The 16,085-nt window shown below is 35.2% G+C and overlaps 2 protein-coding genes and 1 long non-coding RNA gene across 19 annotated transcripts in view; 1 reads left to right on the plus strand and 2 right to left on the minus strand.

The window, feature by feature from the left end:
• rufy3 (RUN and FYVE domain containing 3) overlaps nt 1-16,085 on the plus strand; it is an 881,807-nt gene that overhangs the window by 680,253 nt on the left and 185,469 nt on the right. The gene's annotated exons all lie outside the window — the stretch shown is intronic.
• The window catches only part of LOC148679708 (uncharacterized), an 890,299-nt gene that overhangs the window by 285,588 nt on the left and 588,626 nt on the right, over nt 1-16,085 (minus strand). The window lies entirely within an intron of this gene.
• The window catches only part of LOC137495521 (flotillin-2a-like), a 31,158-nt gene that overhangs the window by 13,960 nt on the left and 1,113 nt on the right, over nt 1-16,085 (minus strand). For 16 of the 17 annotated variants that reach the window (XR_015491631.1, XR_015491626.1, XR_015491629.1 and 13 more), the window contains exons 2-4: nt 15,859-15,973; nt 13,319-13,471; nt 11,101-11,288 (exon numbers count right to left, since the gene is read on the minus strand). Coding sequence is in view for 1 of the 17 variants with exons in the window: in XM_087254090.1 (XP_087110216.1) it covers nt 11,101-11,178 (78 nt within the window). In the remaining 16 variants the exon portion in view is untranslated. The remainder of the gene's footprint in view (nt 1-11,100; nt 11,289-13,318; nt 13,472-15,858; nt 15,974-16,085) is intronic. The other variant, XR_015491622.1, reaches the window with a different exon arrangement.

A 16,085-nucleotide genomic window follows, 5' to 3' on the forward strand; every position in this document is an offset into this window, starting at 1 on the left:
ACATGCTAATTCATGCTACACTGTAAAAAATATCTGATTTATCTGAAGCTGCTGTAGTTGGGCTCTTGAACCTTTACATTTCAATCTTAATGTTTGTCTGGTTGTTGTAACTAAGTTTCTGAGACTCATCAGTTATAGCAAGAAAGATGATGAGAAACTCTACTGTTCATACTTAATCAATGGTTGCAGATATAATTATTACTATTTGAAAAGTTAAGCCATAGACAATAGTTTTATCTGATATTATTTGGGATGTGTAACTGCTTACTATGGAAGTTCATCAAACAACTGTCAAGGAGTAAATACGAAATAAAATTTGATACATTTCATGCTCAAAACCTTGAGTTCTTCAGCTGCTCATTAAGACACACAGACATCAAGAATCAGGACATGAACCTCAACCATGGTTGCTACAAAAAAGCTGCTTAATTCATTCATGCTGCAATGCATGCTGGGTACCAGCATCTACACTGTTAAAAATTGTCCCGTTAAAAAACAGGAAAATACTGGCAGCTGCAGTTGCCAGCAATGTACTGTTATTTTACAGTATGTTGCTGTAAAAATACATGGACTACATTGATTTACACAATACTCAAGTGAACTCATTTTGCTCACTGAAAGCAACTGCCTCAACTTGGTCAACTGCTGAATGAGTTTATGAAGTAATGTGCTATATATGCTTAGAAGCATACTTATAACGATAACTTATTTTAGTTAATTAGAAAAGTTTGGTTTAACTCTAATGTCTTATTTTTCACAACAGCACACATACATGTAAATCTGGAATCACCAGAGAGATTCTGACTGCATCAGCAACTAAACAGCCGCTGTCTTTAAATAGAGAAACATGCAGAATAACATCAGCAGTTCATTGTTCATCTTTAACTCATACACTGGCTCTACTCTCCTCCACAACGGTGACACACAGAAGAAATTAGCTTCAGGTTTTACAGTAAAATACTGTTTTTTCCTTGATTTAACAGTAATCTACTGGCAGCTGTGGTTGCCAGCAATATACTGTTTTTTTACAGTCTACTTCCGTTGTGTAAATTAACAGTATATTACTGTTAAAATACATTTTTACACTGTGTTTTTACCTCTCACACCTTTAACCCTTTAAACCCCAGAGCATATACTTCAGTTTTTATTGAAGTGTCCACACTACTGAGTGTTCAAGAAACATGTAGCAAAGCTGAAGAAAATTCATTAATTAACTGACTAATTAAATGATAACTGAGGATTAACAATGAACAAATGAAGAAATACTGAAGGGAAAAAACAAGAACAGAACATGCTAAACTTTAGTCACAGCTTTATAATGAAATAACCTGAAGAACAACAAATGATTAAATCATTTAAATGATCAGCGGATGATTAAACAACTCTACAAACATCATCACCAGCTACACTTATTACTTAATACATGTATTTTTGTATAACATCTACTAAAGTTCTTCTTGAGAAAAAGTTAAAGTTTTACGTCACCATCATGGAGAACAGAGTTTGCTTTAGTTGGGCTCTTAGCCCTGACATTTATATATCTTAGCTGCTGCAATTGTTAAGAACTTTGCTTAAAAAGCTCCTTTGTTGTGGCAAGCCAGCCAAAAACCTAAATCTGAAAAAGTAAGATCTGGTGATGTTTAAGTTGTTATTAAATGGCAGAGTCTGTTCTCATTTAGTATAATAAAATTTACTGCTCCCATTCAATGTTAAATCTATTGTTTTACATTATGTATATTTATGGCAACGATTTCTGGAAGTTTTTAAGAATATCTTGGACAATAACACTGCTCTATGGTGTATATCGCACTCAAAGAGACATCAATAATCAGCGGATGAACCTCAATAATGGTGACAACTAACAAAATTAACAGTTTAACTCACAAACAGGCAACTGAAAGTCTAAACATAAACAACAGCAGAATCAAACACAAGTAAAGAAAACTCTTAGACCGTTATACAACATTTTTTTATACCGCAATGCATGCTGGGATATTTGTACCATGCCACTCCCAGCATGCATTGTAGCATGAAACATTTGAGATGTTACCATTGTTGAGATACAAGGTCAGATTCATGAGGTCTGAGTGTGTATTTGTCATAACTGAACTGTTTTTGTATGTTATTTCTTAACTGTTAAGTAATTACGGAGGTATCTTTCTGTTTTCACTTCTCATTAATTTAATTAATACCTGTAACTAAACATAAAATCTATTGCATGAGGCCCTTCTTCCAGATTTATTCCAAAACATTTATCAGAACTAATTTCAGACAAACATATTTCTCTATTTATTGACTTTCCAACTTGACTGCTATAATACAAGCATTTTGTTAACTCTTTATTATAGTGATTGGAGAGTCTGAATTAATCAGTTCAAGGGTGAAGAGCCCAACTAAACCAGCCCCTCACTCCATTACGGTGACACAAAAAACACCTTAATTTCTGTTGGATCTCAATGTGAATAGTATGGAAGTCAAATCAGTCAGTAATAAGTGTGTCTGCTGTTGTTTGTGGAGTTGTTTAATGATCCTCTGCTGAGACTGAAGCTGTTTTATTTTATTTTATTTTATTTAATGTTGTAACTCAAGTCACTGTTTGTGTTTCTTGTTTATTTTCTTCAGTAATTGTAATTATTAACAGCAGGTGTTCATCAGTGTCTGAATTCACTCATTAGTGTTCATTAAAACAGTCAGGTGAACTATATTAGTTAACTAGTGTATGAAATAGTGAACAAGGACACAAAGCGTGATTTCAAACACAGACTTCAAAACATCGAATCTGAACTCTGTTAGCTCACAGTTTTCTGCAGTTGGTTACTTTCTTGAAAACAAAAATGTTACCCAGAAAGCACTGTTTTTAACAGAATATTACTGTTTTAGTGAAAAAACATTATTTTACCGTAGAATCTGACTGTTTTTTAACAGCAATTTTTTACAGTGTAGTACAAAAATCCCAGCATGCATTGCAGCATGAATATATTATGCAGCTTAAAGTTCTTACAATCTCTTTCTTTTTCTTTATTTTATGTTCTTTGGAGGTCATGTTTCAGAAGATTGTTTTGTATTGTTCTGGGCTGATTTTTATTTGATTTATATTTTTTGATTGTCACCATTGTTGAGATTTAAAGACTAATTGTTGACGTCTGTGTGTTTTTAAGTTCTGCCATAGAACAATCATTCGTATAGTGAATGGAGTATTTAAACTTGTTAAGCAGTCATTGCTGTAAATCACAGATGTCAAAATCAGTTCCAAAAGTGCTGCAGCTCTTCACAGTTTGGTTCCAACTCTAATAAATCACATCTGATTTAACTAAATGAGTCCTTCAGGCATGTTTGAAACTTTCAGGTGAGTGTGTTGGAGCAGGGTTGGAACTAAACTGTGCAGGGCTTTGGCCCTCCAGAAATGGAGTTTGACACCCCTGCTGTAGATCATGTGGTTACTTTTACATATGGTTTCATTTCCCACTGGCAATTAACAAGATATTCAATATTCATATTCATTGCACAAGCAGGTGTGGGTGGTTTCAATATCATAATTAACCTTCTCAGGTTCATTAATGTTTTATTCTTTTGGCCTTTCATGCTATACAAATAGTGTGAGTAACACATTTAATTATAGCAGCCAAATTAAACACTAATGTCAGAACAAATAGTTGAAGAGCCCAATTAAAGCAGACTCTGTCTTCTTTTGTTTAATGATCTCTGCTGAGATTCTGAGAAATTACATTTTTATTGTGTAATTTGTTTTCATTCATTCATTCATTTTCTTGTCGGCTTAGTCCCTTTATTAATCCGGGGTCGCCACAGCAGAATGAACCGCCAACTTATCCAGCAAGTTTTTACATAGCGGATGCCCTTCCAGCCGCAACCCATCTCTGGGAATAGTGTATTTTGTTTTATTTTTATTAATTATTATTTTATTTTGAGTTTTAATGTCAGTTGATTTCATCTTTGGTTTTGGCTGTAATTTGTGTTTTTCTTTCCTTCAGTGATTCTGCTGTTAACAGTTGTTCATCAATAATTCTCAATCGTCCTTTAATTAGACACTTCATTGTCTCATTAACTTCATCACTGTCTGAGTGTTCAACCCTCTGTATTGAGAACACTAGTGAGGATTTTGCTGTGGGATTTGAGGGGTTAAATGTGTTTGATGAAAAATACAGACTGTGGAATGTATTTTTAACAGAAATATTCTGTAAACTGAATTTACGAATGTTAAATGTTAAAAACAGCAGATTACAGGCAACCACAGCTGCCGGTATTTTACCGTAAAATCAAGCAGAAAAGCAGCAAAATACTGTAAAATGTTTTTTGTGTCACCATTGTGGAGGACAGTAGCAAATGTGCTCAATTCCGAGATAAACTACAAGTAATTGTTGACATGCTGCATCTTCTTTTGTTTAAAGATAACTGTGTTGTTACTGATGCAGTGAAAATATGTTTGCTAATTGTAAACACATGAACACATTAGTGCATTAAATGACTTTGTGTTTTTATGCAATAGGCTAGGTCTTTGTAAACTGAACATTGTATCAGTTCATGAAATACGCTTATCTTCCATAAACTTATTTTTTATAGAAAAAAAATCAGGCTGGTTACATGCTAATGCATGTTGGAACCATGCTAACAACTTGCAAATTCGTACATCCATCCTAAAATCATGCTAATTTGTGCTAGAATTATGCTAAAAACATGCAAACCCATGCTTTAGTCATGCTAATACCATGTTAATCCATGTTAGAATCATGCTAACAACATGCTAATTCATACTAGATAGATGCCAACAACATACAAATTAATGCTATCAAATTCAAACTAATTCAAAATAAAAGCTAATTAATTTCATGCTGTTAATTCTATCTATCTATCTATCTATCTATCTATCTATCTATCTATCTATCTATCTATCTATCTATCTATCTATCTATCTATCTATCTATCTATCTATCTATCTATCTATCTATCTACACAGCAAATTCATTGGTGTTAAATTTCAAGTGTTGTGGTAATTCAGAGTAAAGTGTTAAAATTCTAGAGTTAGATAAAGGTAAAATAACCCTCTCAGCGTTGGAAGCTGATTTGCCTCCTTGTCATACAGAGTAACATGTATCTACCTTTGTAGAAAACCCTTGTATTTGAGAAACTAATCAGAGTGTCTGAAATCTCGCCACACCCTCATTCACCTGGCCCTTAAATTGGTCAATTAGTTTAGTCCACTAGACAGAGCGAATGACCACAAATAAGTGAATTCAGACACCTGCTGTTGAACACCTGCTGTTAACAAGCACAATCACTGAAGGAATAAGAAATTGAATGAAGAAATAAATCTACAGACACACACCAAACCAACTGAATTAAAACAGAGGATTAAACAACTCCATTAAATAATAGTATAAGCAGCTTCACTGATACAGTTTAACTTTATTTCTGTAAGAATATTTGACAATGAACAGAGGTTTATTTTTTTTATTAAAAATATTTCATTTGACCTCACCATCATGGAGATCAGAGGCTGCTTATTTGAGCTCTTGAAGCTTTATTCTGATATACTAATGTTTCTAAAACTCATTAGCTATAGCAAGAAAGGTCAAGATAAACTATACTGTTTGTGCTTAATTTTTCTAGATATAATTTCAGGTGTTTAATAAGTTGATTCTTAAAGATATGCAAATATAGTTGAATTAAAGCTGCATGGGACAATACTACTGGCATTCTGCTGCTCTTCATAGAAGATTCAACAAACAATTTGGAAGCAATTAATAAATAGAGTGTCATGCACTAAACATTCAAGCTCCAGCTTACTTTTTATGACACACAGTCATCAAGAATCAGGATATAAACCTCAACCGTGGTTGCTAAAAAAAAAAAAAAAAAGCTGCATAGTTCATGCCGCAATGCATGCTGGGTGCCAGCATAGTACAAAGCTCCCAGCATGCATTGCAGCATGAATAAATTATGCAGCTTTATGTTCTTACAATCTCTTTCTTTTCCTTTATTTTGTGTTGTTTTTGGGAGGTGATAGTTCAGTAGTGTTTTTTTTTATTGATTTTAATTTTTTTGTTTGTCACCATTATTGAGATTCAAAGACTAATTGTTGATGTCTGGGTGTTTTTAAATTCTGCCATAGATCAAACATTCTCATTGTAAATATTGGTTTTATTTTATTGGAGCTTCAGAGGTTTCATTTATGAATATTATTTATTTCTCACACATAACTAATATGATACTGAATTAAAAAACAAGCAGGAAAGGATGGCTAAGATATCATAAATAATCTCTTCAAACAGACACTTTAATTTTCTTTCAGCTCTCCATGCTATATGTATAAATAGTGTAATTAACACTAACTATAGCAGCAAAAATAAAAGACATTTACAGCAAGAAGTTGAAGAGCCTGACTAAAGCAGACTCTGTCCTCCATCATGGTGACTTCAAATGAACAACAGAAATTTCATGAAGAGCTTTTGTTCACATAACAGAAATAAAGTCAAAGGTCAGTAATAGGTGAAGCTCCATGATAAGTTGTTTAATGTGATATGTTTTTTTTAAAGATGTTGAAAAATAACATTTTTTATTGTGTAATTTGTTTTATTTTTATTGATTATTATTTTATGTAGATTTTTTTTTCTCAGTTGATTTCATCTTTCGTTTTGGCTTGTGTTTTTCTTTCCTTCAGTGATTCTGCTTGTTAACAGTTGTTCATCAACAATTCTCAATCCTCCTTTAATTAGACACTTAATTGTCTCATTAACTAGTTAGGATTTTGCTCTGGAATTTAAGGCTTACAAGTGTTCGAATGAAAAATACAGACAATGGGATTTGTTTTTAACAGAAATATTCTGGAAACTGAATTTACGAATGTAAAATGTTGAAAACAGCAGATTACTGGCAACCACTGCTGCAAGTATTTTGACATACATTTAACAGATATTTTACACAATAAGAGTTTGCTAATTAACACTCTGGGTGTTAAACATTTTAACACTTTCAAAAGTGTTATTTTAACACTTATAGTGGTTCCCATATAAACTCTGAGGGAGTGTTAATTTTAACTCTAAGGTAGTTAAATCTATTAAATCTAAAATTTGCAGTGTGAGATCGATAAAAAAATACAGACTGCTGAATGTGTTTTTTACAGAAATATTCTGTAAACTGAATTTATGAATGTTAAAAACAGCAGATTACTGGCAACCACAGCTGCTGGTATTTTTCTGTAAAATCTAAAAATGAAAAAAAAAAAGAAAAACAGCTAAACGGTTTTTGTGTCACCATTGTGGAGGATAATAGCGTCTCTGTTCAAGTCCAAGATGAACTGAGAGTATTTGATGTTATGCTGTATCTTCTTTTGTTTAAAGGTAACTGTGTAGTTACTAATGCAGTCAAAATCTGTTTGCTAATTGCAATTACACATGAAAACATTGTTGTATCTAAAGACTTGAAATTTTTTTGCACTAAGCTATGATTTTGTAAACTGAACATTGTATTAGTTCATGAAATATGGTTATTTTTTGTAAATTTATACAGTTCTATAAAACTTCCATGTTTTTCACAGAAAGATTCTGGCAACCACAGCTGCTGTATTTTTTTCAGAAATTTAACAGATATTTTACACAATAAGAGTTTGCTAATTAACACTCTCTTGGTGTTGACAATGTTAACACTTTCAAAAGTGTTATTTTTAACACTTATAGTGGTTCCTATATAAACTCTGAGGGAGTGTTAATTTGAACTCTAAGGTAGTTAAATCTACTATCTAAAATTTGCTGTGTATATATATATAAAATTTTATTAGTGGTGTCAATATTAACGTGTTAACGCATGCGATTAATTTGAAATAATTAACGCGTTAAAAAAAATTAACGCAATTAACGCAGTTGCCTTTTTTTTTTCCTGTTGTGGCCAGGGGCAGACCGGGCAGTTTCCCGTTGGGTCGACGTACTTTTTGGGCCGGGCTGATCATCTTCTTCATTCTTCTTATAAAACACAGCAGACTGTCATGTTTTTCTCCCTAAGTGATTGACGAGCTGTCATGGTCCTGTGAGCTGTCACGCTCTGAAAGTGAGATGTTTCTTTTCTGGAAAGAGCGGCCCATGTGACATAATCTGCAGCCCATTGGTTCTTTTCTTTATTGACATTGGGCTGACCCAATCACAAACTTCAATGTTGGGCTCTGTGTAACGTAGGTGTTTATTTGTCAGGCGCGAGAGAGCAGAAGCGGAGAGCAGGCATTTGCCTTTCGCGTCTACACTCTGCAGTGTGCAGCGGGGCACAGATCAATATATTCCTGTCTATTCTATCTAGTTACTTATCTGTCCATATAAATATACTTATTTTCTTTACTTTTAATTGGCACCAAGGCCCGCGGCAAGGCCCCCATCTAGCCCTTCCTCCTAGCCCGACGCCTTCAAGCTTAAGAGAATTGGGACAACCCTTCCCCTTCACATGAACGCGCAAAATGAGGAGTAAGGGGTAGAGCTAAGGAGTAGAATTGGGATTGGGACTTAATGTTTTCTTAAAATGACTTTTTAGACAGCAAGCAAACAAACAAACACTCTCGTAGGCATCTTATTGGAAAAGTGTTTGAAACTGACTTCAACAGAACTGATTTGATTTTAAATCTGGCAAATATCTTATGAACAACGACTGCCTCACTATTAGGCTTGCCACGATAGACGGTGTTGACGGTGATACCGGTGTTAAGACGCAACACCGGTGACATCACTTTTCCGTGACACCGTCCCCACATTTGTTTTTTTTAAGTAGCCTATTCGTTTTTTTTTTTAATTAAACATTTATTTGAAATAAATGGAAAATATAATTATAAATAATTGACTTAAAACGAGAGTATGTTCTATAATTAAAATCTAAACATAGCTACAGTGCGTCATATTTTATTTACCACGTGAGGAGAAAAGAGGAGTCGAATTTACAGAAAGAGGATGGCGGACGATTTATTGTCAAAACGCAATGCAAAAGCGCCTGTTTGGCAATATTTTGGGTTCAAACCAAATGCATAAGAGAACCTGAAGACGTTAATGAGGCAATCTGCAAACTTTGCCTGACAAAGGTGGCAGTATCTGGAATCATAACTTATTTATACGCGCACATTCATGTTTAACTATGGGTGGGTCGTGGATAGATCAATGGCCATAAATACGCAAAGCATACTCTCATTTTTAAAAAATCACTCGACCATCTTCTCACAATGTTTAATAATAAATATCTTTCTTTTTTATTATTAAAACGAGTGATTTAGAAATGCCGCGCCATTGACAATCCAACTGCAGAGAAACTTCGTGCCAACGTGAGCACTTTTTCCGAAGTTCAGCTGTTCTTTTTTCCACTTGATTATGTGTTTAATGTAAAAAAAATCCATAATGAATAGGCCGACATGAGCGCATCTTTTATAACTGAGGACGCTCTCTTCAAAAACCGAAAGTTGATCTTCTGTCTGGCAATATTTCGGCTTTTAATATATGAAAAGTTTATTTAGATGAGCCAATATAAAAAATAGCAATAAAGTAACTGAGACGTGCGGCCACACATCGAATCTGAGGACTGATTTCTCTCTCTCTCTCTCTCTCTCTCTCTCTCTCTTTCTCATTCAGACATCGAGCCGCAACACAAGTCAAGTTGCAAAACTTAGGCAGGTGCAGCTGACAGGTAGAATAGCTGAAGCCTTTACAAACTCTGTCAAAAATGCATTGAAAATGAAAAATTTTTTGTTTGATAAAAATATACGTAAACGAAAAAAAAATCAATGGGTGGCTAATTTGTATTAATGTGTTTTAATATTAATGAAAATATGCTAAGCCTATTTAATTAACGGCTATATACGCCGTCAATAGATAAGCCATTCAAAACATATTATTTTATTGTGTACTGGGTTATAATGTATATTTTGCAATAAAAACTAAGCGTAGCATATCTCGCTGTCATTTAAAACATGTAATTCATACCACACCAGAGCTGTGGACCTGTAGTGTTTAAACTTACAGGGCGGTTGGTCAATAGTCTTACTGCGCACTGAACTCCAATCCGAGGGACTCGATAGTTACTCGATAGACAACATTAACTTGAGAGATTTAAAAAATAAAAGGTATTTTTTAAAAGGAACAACGCGCAAATCTGCAACAAATAAAATAATAATAAAACGTCTTGCCAGTGCTGTATTCCGCCACTGACAGTGTGAGACGCCCTTTTGCTGCGCCTGTAACAACCGCTTGTAGAGAGATCAAAGCTGTATCGACATAACCAAAAAGCAAGATCATATAGTTATAAATATTCTATAACAATACTTATCGAAATATTTATACATTTACATGTTGTTTATTGAGATTGTGTGATCTGTATAGGTTGTCTGGTCTTTCCAGAAGCTGTAAACTGACACATGTGCGGTGATGTTTAGCTCTGACGAGGCGCTTTTATTTAGCCTGTAGTCTTTAGATTTTTTACAAAATGTTCCAATTCTTAACATTTTTTATATAGTTTATATATAAAATGAGTGCTTGCTTGTTTAGTTGTGATCATTATGCAAGGATCATATTTCATATTCGGTTTATTCTTCAATAGCCTATAGATTCGTTAATAATGTATTTTATAAACGGATTGTTCATAAGGACTAAGCTGTTAATATATAACATAGGGGTTTATGGTTGTTATTTGTGTGGTTCCAACTTCCAGTTTTTTTCAGCCTGTAGCATTGTTGTGTTTTATTCGTTATGTTTATAAAAGTTATGTTTTGTTTAATAACAGGGATTTTTTTTTTGTAATTTCCTTTTTGTCCATTCAAACAATTGACGCCGAATTGGCAATTCCCGCAAAACTGAAAGTGAAAGTATTATACAAACGCATTTTATAAGCTATATAAAAGCAGAAAAAAAGAGGAAATGAAGAAACGCCCACTCCCACGGTGATACCAGTATTACAGGTGTTGTCACGTGTCGATTAACCGGTGGGGAAATTTCCTCACCGTCACAACCCTACTTACTATCTTGTACAATTTATGTGTCCAATTCCCCCTTCTATCTCCTTAAACAAAGTAGGAAAAAGGGTGCATGTGAAATGTCAGTCTGATTTGTTTCTCAGAGTTCCACAGACCTTTGGCAGAGCCTCCAGGGCATTTGTGGTTTTTGCTGCCTCCCCGTACTGCTGATAGGCCTCAGCTTTGAGCCTCATCTTCTCTGCTTTAGCTTTACCCACAGCCTCAATGGAACCGGCCTCTGCTTCTCCAATGCATTTCCTTTTCTCTGCTTCAGCCAGCGCCGTCAACACTTTCTTTATCCTGACTGAAAAGAACAGAGGACAGAATCAATTCCCCAGGCATCAGTTCTTTTCATTACTCTCTGGCGTCATACATTTATATGAATGTGAATTCTCTGACGAAAGACACACACTCTTGTTTACACCATGTTTTGTTTACACCTGTCCATTTTCCCCACCACTTTTCTAATCTTATTGACAGGAGGGTCTATGAATGAGCTTATGTATTATGGCTAAGCGAAATTTCAGGTTTTTCAGTCAATTGTGTTTTTTTAAAGTGGCTCATTTAATGTTTTTAAATGTTGTGAATTCATCTTTTTTCCATAGAAAGATAGAGGGAATTCAGTGTCAAAATGCACATATTAAAGAGCCCATATTATGGGTTTTTGAAAATTCCCCTCCATGTAGTGTGTAACACAGCTCTAAGTGAAGTGAAGTATCCAGCTAAGGCTTAAATCTGTAAGAGTACAGTGTTTAAAACGGTTGATTCATCTATAAAAAAGTCGACTCATAGTGCTTCAAACGAGTCGCCTTGATACCGATTCATTAGGTGTTTCGCCATGACGTACAAACGAAACCAAGTTATTCACGTGCACGCACAAACCCGGGAGATTTCAAACCTGAGGCCCCGCCCTGTGAAGCAGAAATGCAGACACACACACACCCACAAACACACGCACACAAACATGCCGGTCGATTGAAGTCACACTGCAGATGGATATTATCGAGTCTCTACCCAAAGATGAAACCTCAGCATAATAACCAAGCAGTTGGAAACTACTGGAAACTTCAGCAAACTACATGCTACAAAGAATACTTCATCAGCGTTTGTTAAAGGAAGGATCAGTAAAGAGTAACTTACTGATGGACGTCAGGATGGGTTTCTTCCTCCATTTCTCAAGTGTAAGTTCGTGCGATTAAAGTTGTTGCCTCGTTGACTCTAGCTTGCAAATGTATTTAGTTGTGATTTATTACTTGTAACCGCGTGTACTGTATCAGGTTAATTGGCTATATATTTTCTTATCGCGTGCAAAGTCACGTTAAAAACGCGACGTGTGCTGTTTTGTTTACGGAGCTCCGTGGACGAGGGAAGTGTGTGTGTGCGTGCGCTGTCGTCCGGAGGTATGTGTGTGTGTTTGTGTGTGTGCGTGCGCGCGTTGTCGCCCGGAGGTGTGTGTGTGTTTTTGTGTGTGTGTGCGCGGACGAGGGCAATGTGTGTATGTGTGTTTGTGTCTGTAAAAAGAGCAAAGTGAGAAAAGCTAGGATATCTCCTCGACAGTTATTGGAGTTTTTGCTCAATAAAATAGTTAATCGTCTGAATTTTCAAATCCATAGTCTGTATTTACATTGACCCACTGGCAGCTAAAATCCACGCCTACACTATCGAGCGTGTATGAACTGTGATTACTTTTATATTGCTGATTAGCTGTTGGGCATTTTACTCTCTGACAATCGCAACAGGCTGTCATCGGTCCAATCAGCGCAGATTAGCTTCACGCTAAGGAGGGGTTTGGGAACAAATGAATCACTGGACGATTCATACAGGAGTCGCTGGGATAATTAGGTAAAAATAAATGCAGATTATAAGACCATGAAAGTGTTTTTTGACCTTGCATGCATATAAGACAATAAGACATACAACCAAGATATGACCCTATTTCATGTATAATATGGGCTCTTTAACCTGGGTACAGACTACACAGCCAGCTTAAACATTCTAAGACTTGAATTCAACACAATGAAAGACTGTTTCCATTATCAGGAGCAGATTCTTATTGAAAGTCTCTTCATAGCCTGATCCTTTTGCTAAAAGGATATTCACCCAAAAATGAAAGGTCTGTTATCATTTAATCACATTTGAGTTTTATTTTTAATATTTATTATTTTGATAGCGATATTTTGGGTGAACTCCATACAACACCTCAGTGAAATGTCGAAATGTTGCATTTAGCAAAAGTAACCCAATCACCAGAATTCTTCATCACTAATCACTCTAGCACTCTCGTCAGTCAGTATAGCCTTCAGTGTGCATTACTCAAACCTATGCTTTCCTTGCCTTGCTGGAATACATCCCGATTTCACGATTCCCTCCAGGTCTCCTACATTTCCTTACAGGTCTTTGTCTTCCTTCTCTAGGTTTCACCAGCTCCTGGCTAACACCACCATCGTCCTCATCTTTGCTCAGAGTTTGCTTTCCAGACTAATTGATCTATTAAAAAAAGAAAAAACAATCAGTTGATCAGGCTTTCCCTCAAAGGTTGTTATGATTGCTGTACTCACCTGTCACTTCTGTTATCACAACCCTGACAATAAACACCTATTTGGGATTAATATATTCTGCATTTTGTCTGCTTATGATACACTTATTCATAAAATATGGTCTGAACATTATAATGTATTATTCGCACAGTTATGAAAATATTAATTATCATTTCTTAGACAGGGGTTCATTCTGCTGTGGTGACCCCAGTTAAATAAGTGACTAAGCCGAAGCAAAATGAATGAATGTCTTAGACAGATTTCTTACTTCTTATTCTTTAAAGAATATTATATTTTTCAAGATACTAGTATTCAGCTTAAGGGTCAATTTAAAGACTTTTTTAGGTTCATTAGGTTAACTAGGCAATTTAGTGCAACTAGGCAAGTCATTGTATAAAAAAGATTTGTTCTGTAGCCAATTGACAAAAAATATATTGCTTAAGGGTGCTAATAATATTGAAATGTTGAAAAAATAAAAACAGTTCTTATTCTAGCCAAAATAAAACAAATAAGACTTTATCCAGAATAAAAATATAGAAAATACTGTGAAATAAGCCTTTCTTTGTTAAACAATATTTGGGAAATATTTGAAAAAGAAAAAATCATATTCAGGAGGATTAATAATTTAGACTTTACCTGAATATCTAATAGGAATATTTTTATCAATTAAAGACAAAATAATTTAAATTATTTGAAGTCGTTCTTGGACACCCATATAAATATTTAATATGCCCGTATATAATACCATAAAATAAATTACAGCTAAAATATTTAACACACGTACATACACTCACCGGCCACTTTATTAGGTACACCTTACTAGTACTGGGTTGGACCCCCTTTTGCCTTCAGAACTGCCTTAATCCTTCTTGGCATAGTTTCAACAAGATACTGGAAATATTCCTCAGAGATTTTGGTCTATATTGACATGATAGCATCACGCAGTTGCTGCAGATTTTCAGCTGCACATCTATGATGAGAATCTCTTGTTTCACCACATCGCAAGGGCAATCTATTGGATTGGGATCTGGTAACTGTGGAGGCCATTTGAGTACAGCGAAAACTGACAGAATGAGATCTACTACTGAAAGGGGGAAGCAAGGACAAGTTCAGAATCTTTCACTCTGTTTACCACAGTATTTAGCGTTGTCCACTTGTGATTGTCCAAATATCTTACTATCTTGATCCTTATTAAAATGTCATCTTAATTCTAGGAATACACAGGGCCTAAATTATGACGGCCGCGTATTTTACAACTAAATCCTTATCATACCCCATTTTATTTTTATTTTTTTTTATTTTATTTCCAGCCACTTACATCCATACACACTCATTCACACACATACACTACAGACAATTTATCTTACCCAGTTCACCTATACCACATGTCTTTATACTTGTGGGGGAAAACGGAGCAAAACAGTTTAACACGCAAACACCGGGAGAACATGCAAACTCCCCACAGAAATGCCAACTGACCCAGCCGGGCCTCGAACCAGCGACCTTCTTGCTGTGAGGCGATTGAGCTATCAACAGCACTACTGTGCTGCCCTTCATTTTATTAAAGGGTTTAAAACATTTTGTAATGTTCTGCTTTCAACCAAATCCAGTGGAAAACTATCTGATCTGCGTGGACTGTTTTGTTTGTGTTTAGAAAAGGACTAAAGTTTGTTAGAAAGCTTTTTTTAACTTATTATGTTTAAATGACCACAAAAAAAATCACAAACTCCTCCACATCTGTTAGAGGGAGTGTTCTCAAAAAGAGCATCAAAGCACAAGCACTTCATTCTTTACTGTATTATAATAAACACATGAATTATTTTCCCACTTGCTGGAAATTCATTAATTTAGTAATGCCTTTGGATTGTATTGACCTTATTCTAAAATGCGGAAGTGCGCCTGTTTTCGCGATTGTCTTAGAACTTTCGATTCAGTCGCCTATGGGAGAAATGACTAGGAATAATAAACGGCAGAAAATGGCCAAACTACTTGCTCAACAAACAAATGTTTGCATGACTACACAGACCAAGTAGCATAATATAATAAGAAAATATTAAATTGCAACATCAAACAGCGTAACGAGCAGTTGTTAACGTCAAAAAAATGAATGGAAGTGAATGTGACCGGAAGTCGCGAGACAAAAAGATTCAAATGGCAGCGCCCACTCGACAGCTGAGAATAAGGTGAATTGAGTGCTTCAATGAAAGTAAATGTAGAGATACACACATAGAAAATAATTTCATTGCAATTCATTTACAAGTAATAAGCAATACTGCATCTCAGCTGACCATTCTTGACAATGGCAGGTTGAAACAAGGTCTCGAGTGTGTTACTCACTTTTTTTTGCCTCTGAGAGCTGCTCCATCTTGAAGGCTTCAGCATCAGCTGGTCTCCTTTCAGTATCGATCAGCTCTTTATCCATCCTGAGGATCAACACCTCAATCAAAAACAGCTTAAAGCCAACATTTAGCAAAACAATACATTTTACTCAATATATTAAGACAAATGCTCTTATTTTGCCTCTGCCTGCATGTCAGCCCCCGGCTGTATCTGATGTGTGTTTA

Source organism: Danio rerio, chromosome 5, assembly GCF_052040795.2.
Source record: "Danio rerio strain M-AB ecotype USA chromosome 5, GRCz13ab, whole genome shotgun sequence".
Taxonomy (NCBI): domain Eukaryota; kingdom Metazoa; phylum Chordata; class Actinopteri; order Cypriniformes; family Danionidae; genus Danio; species Danio rerio.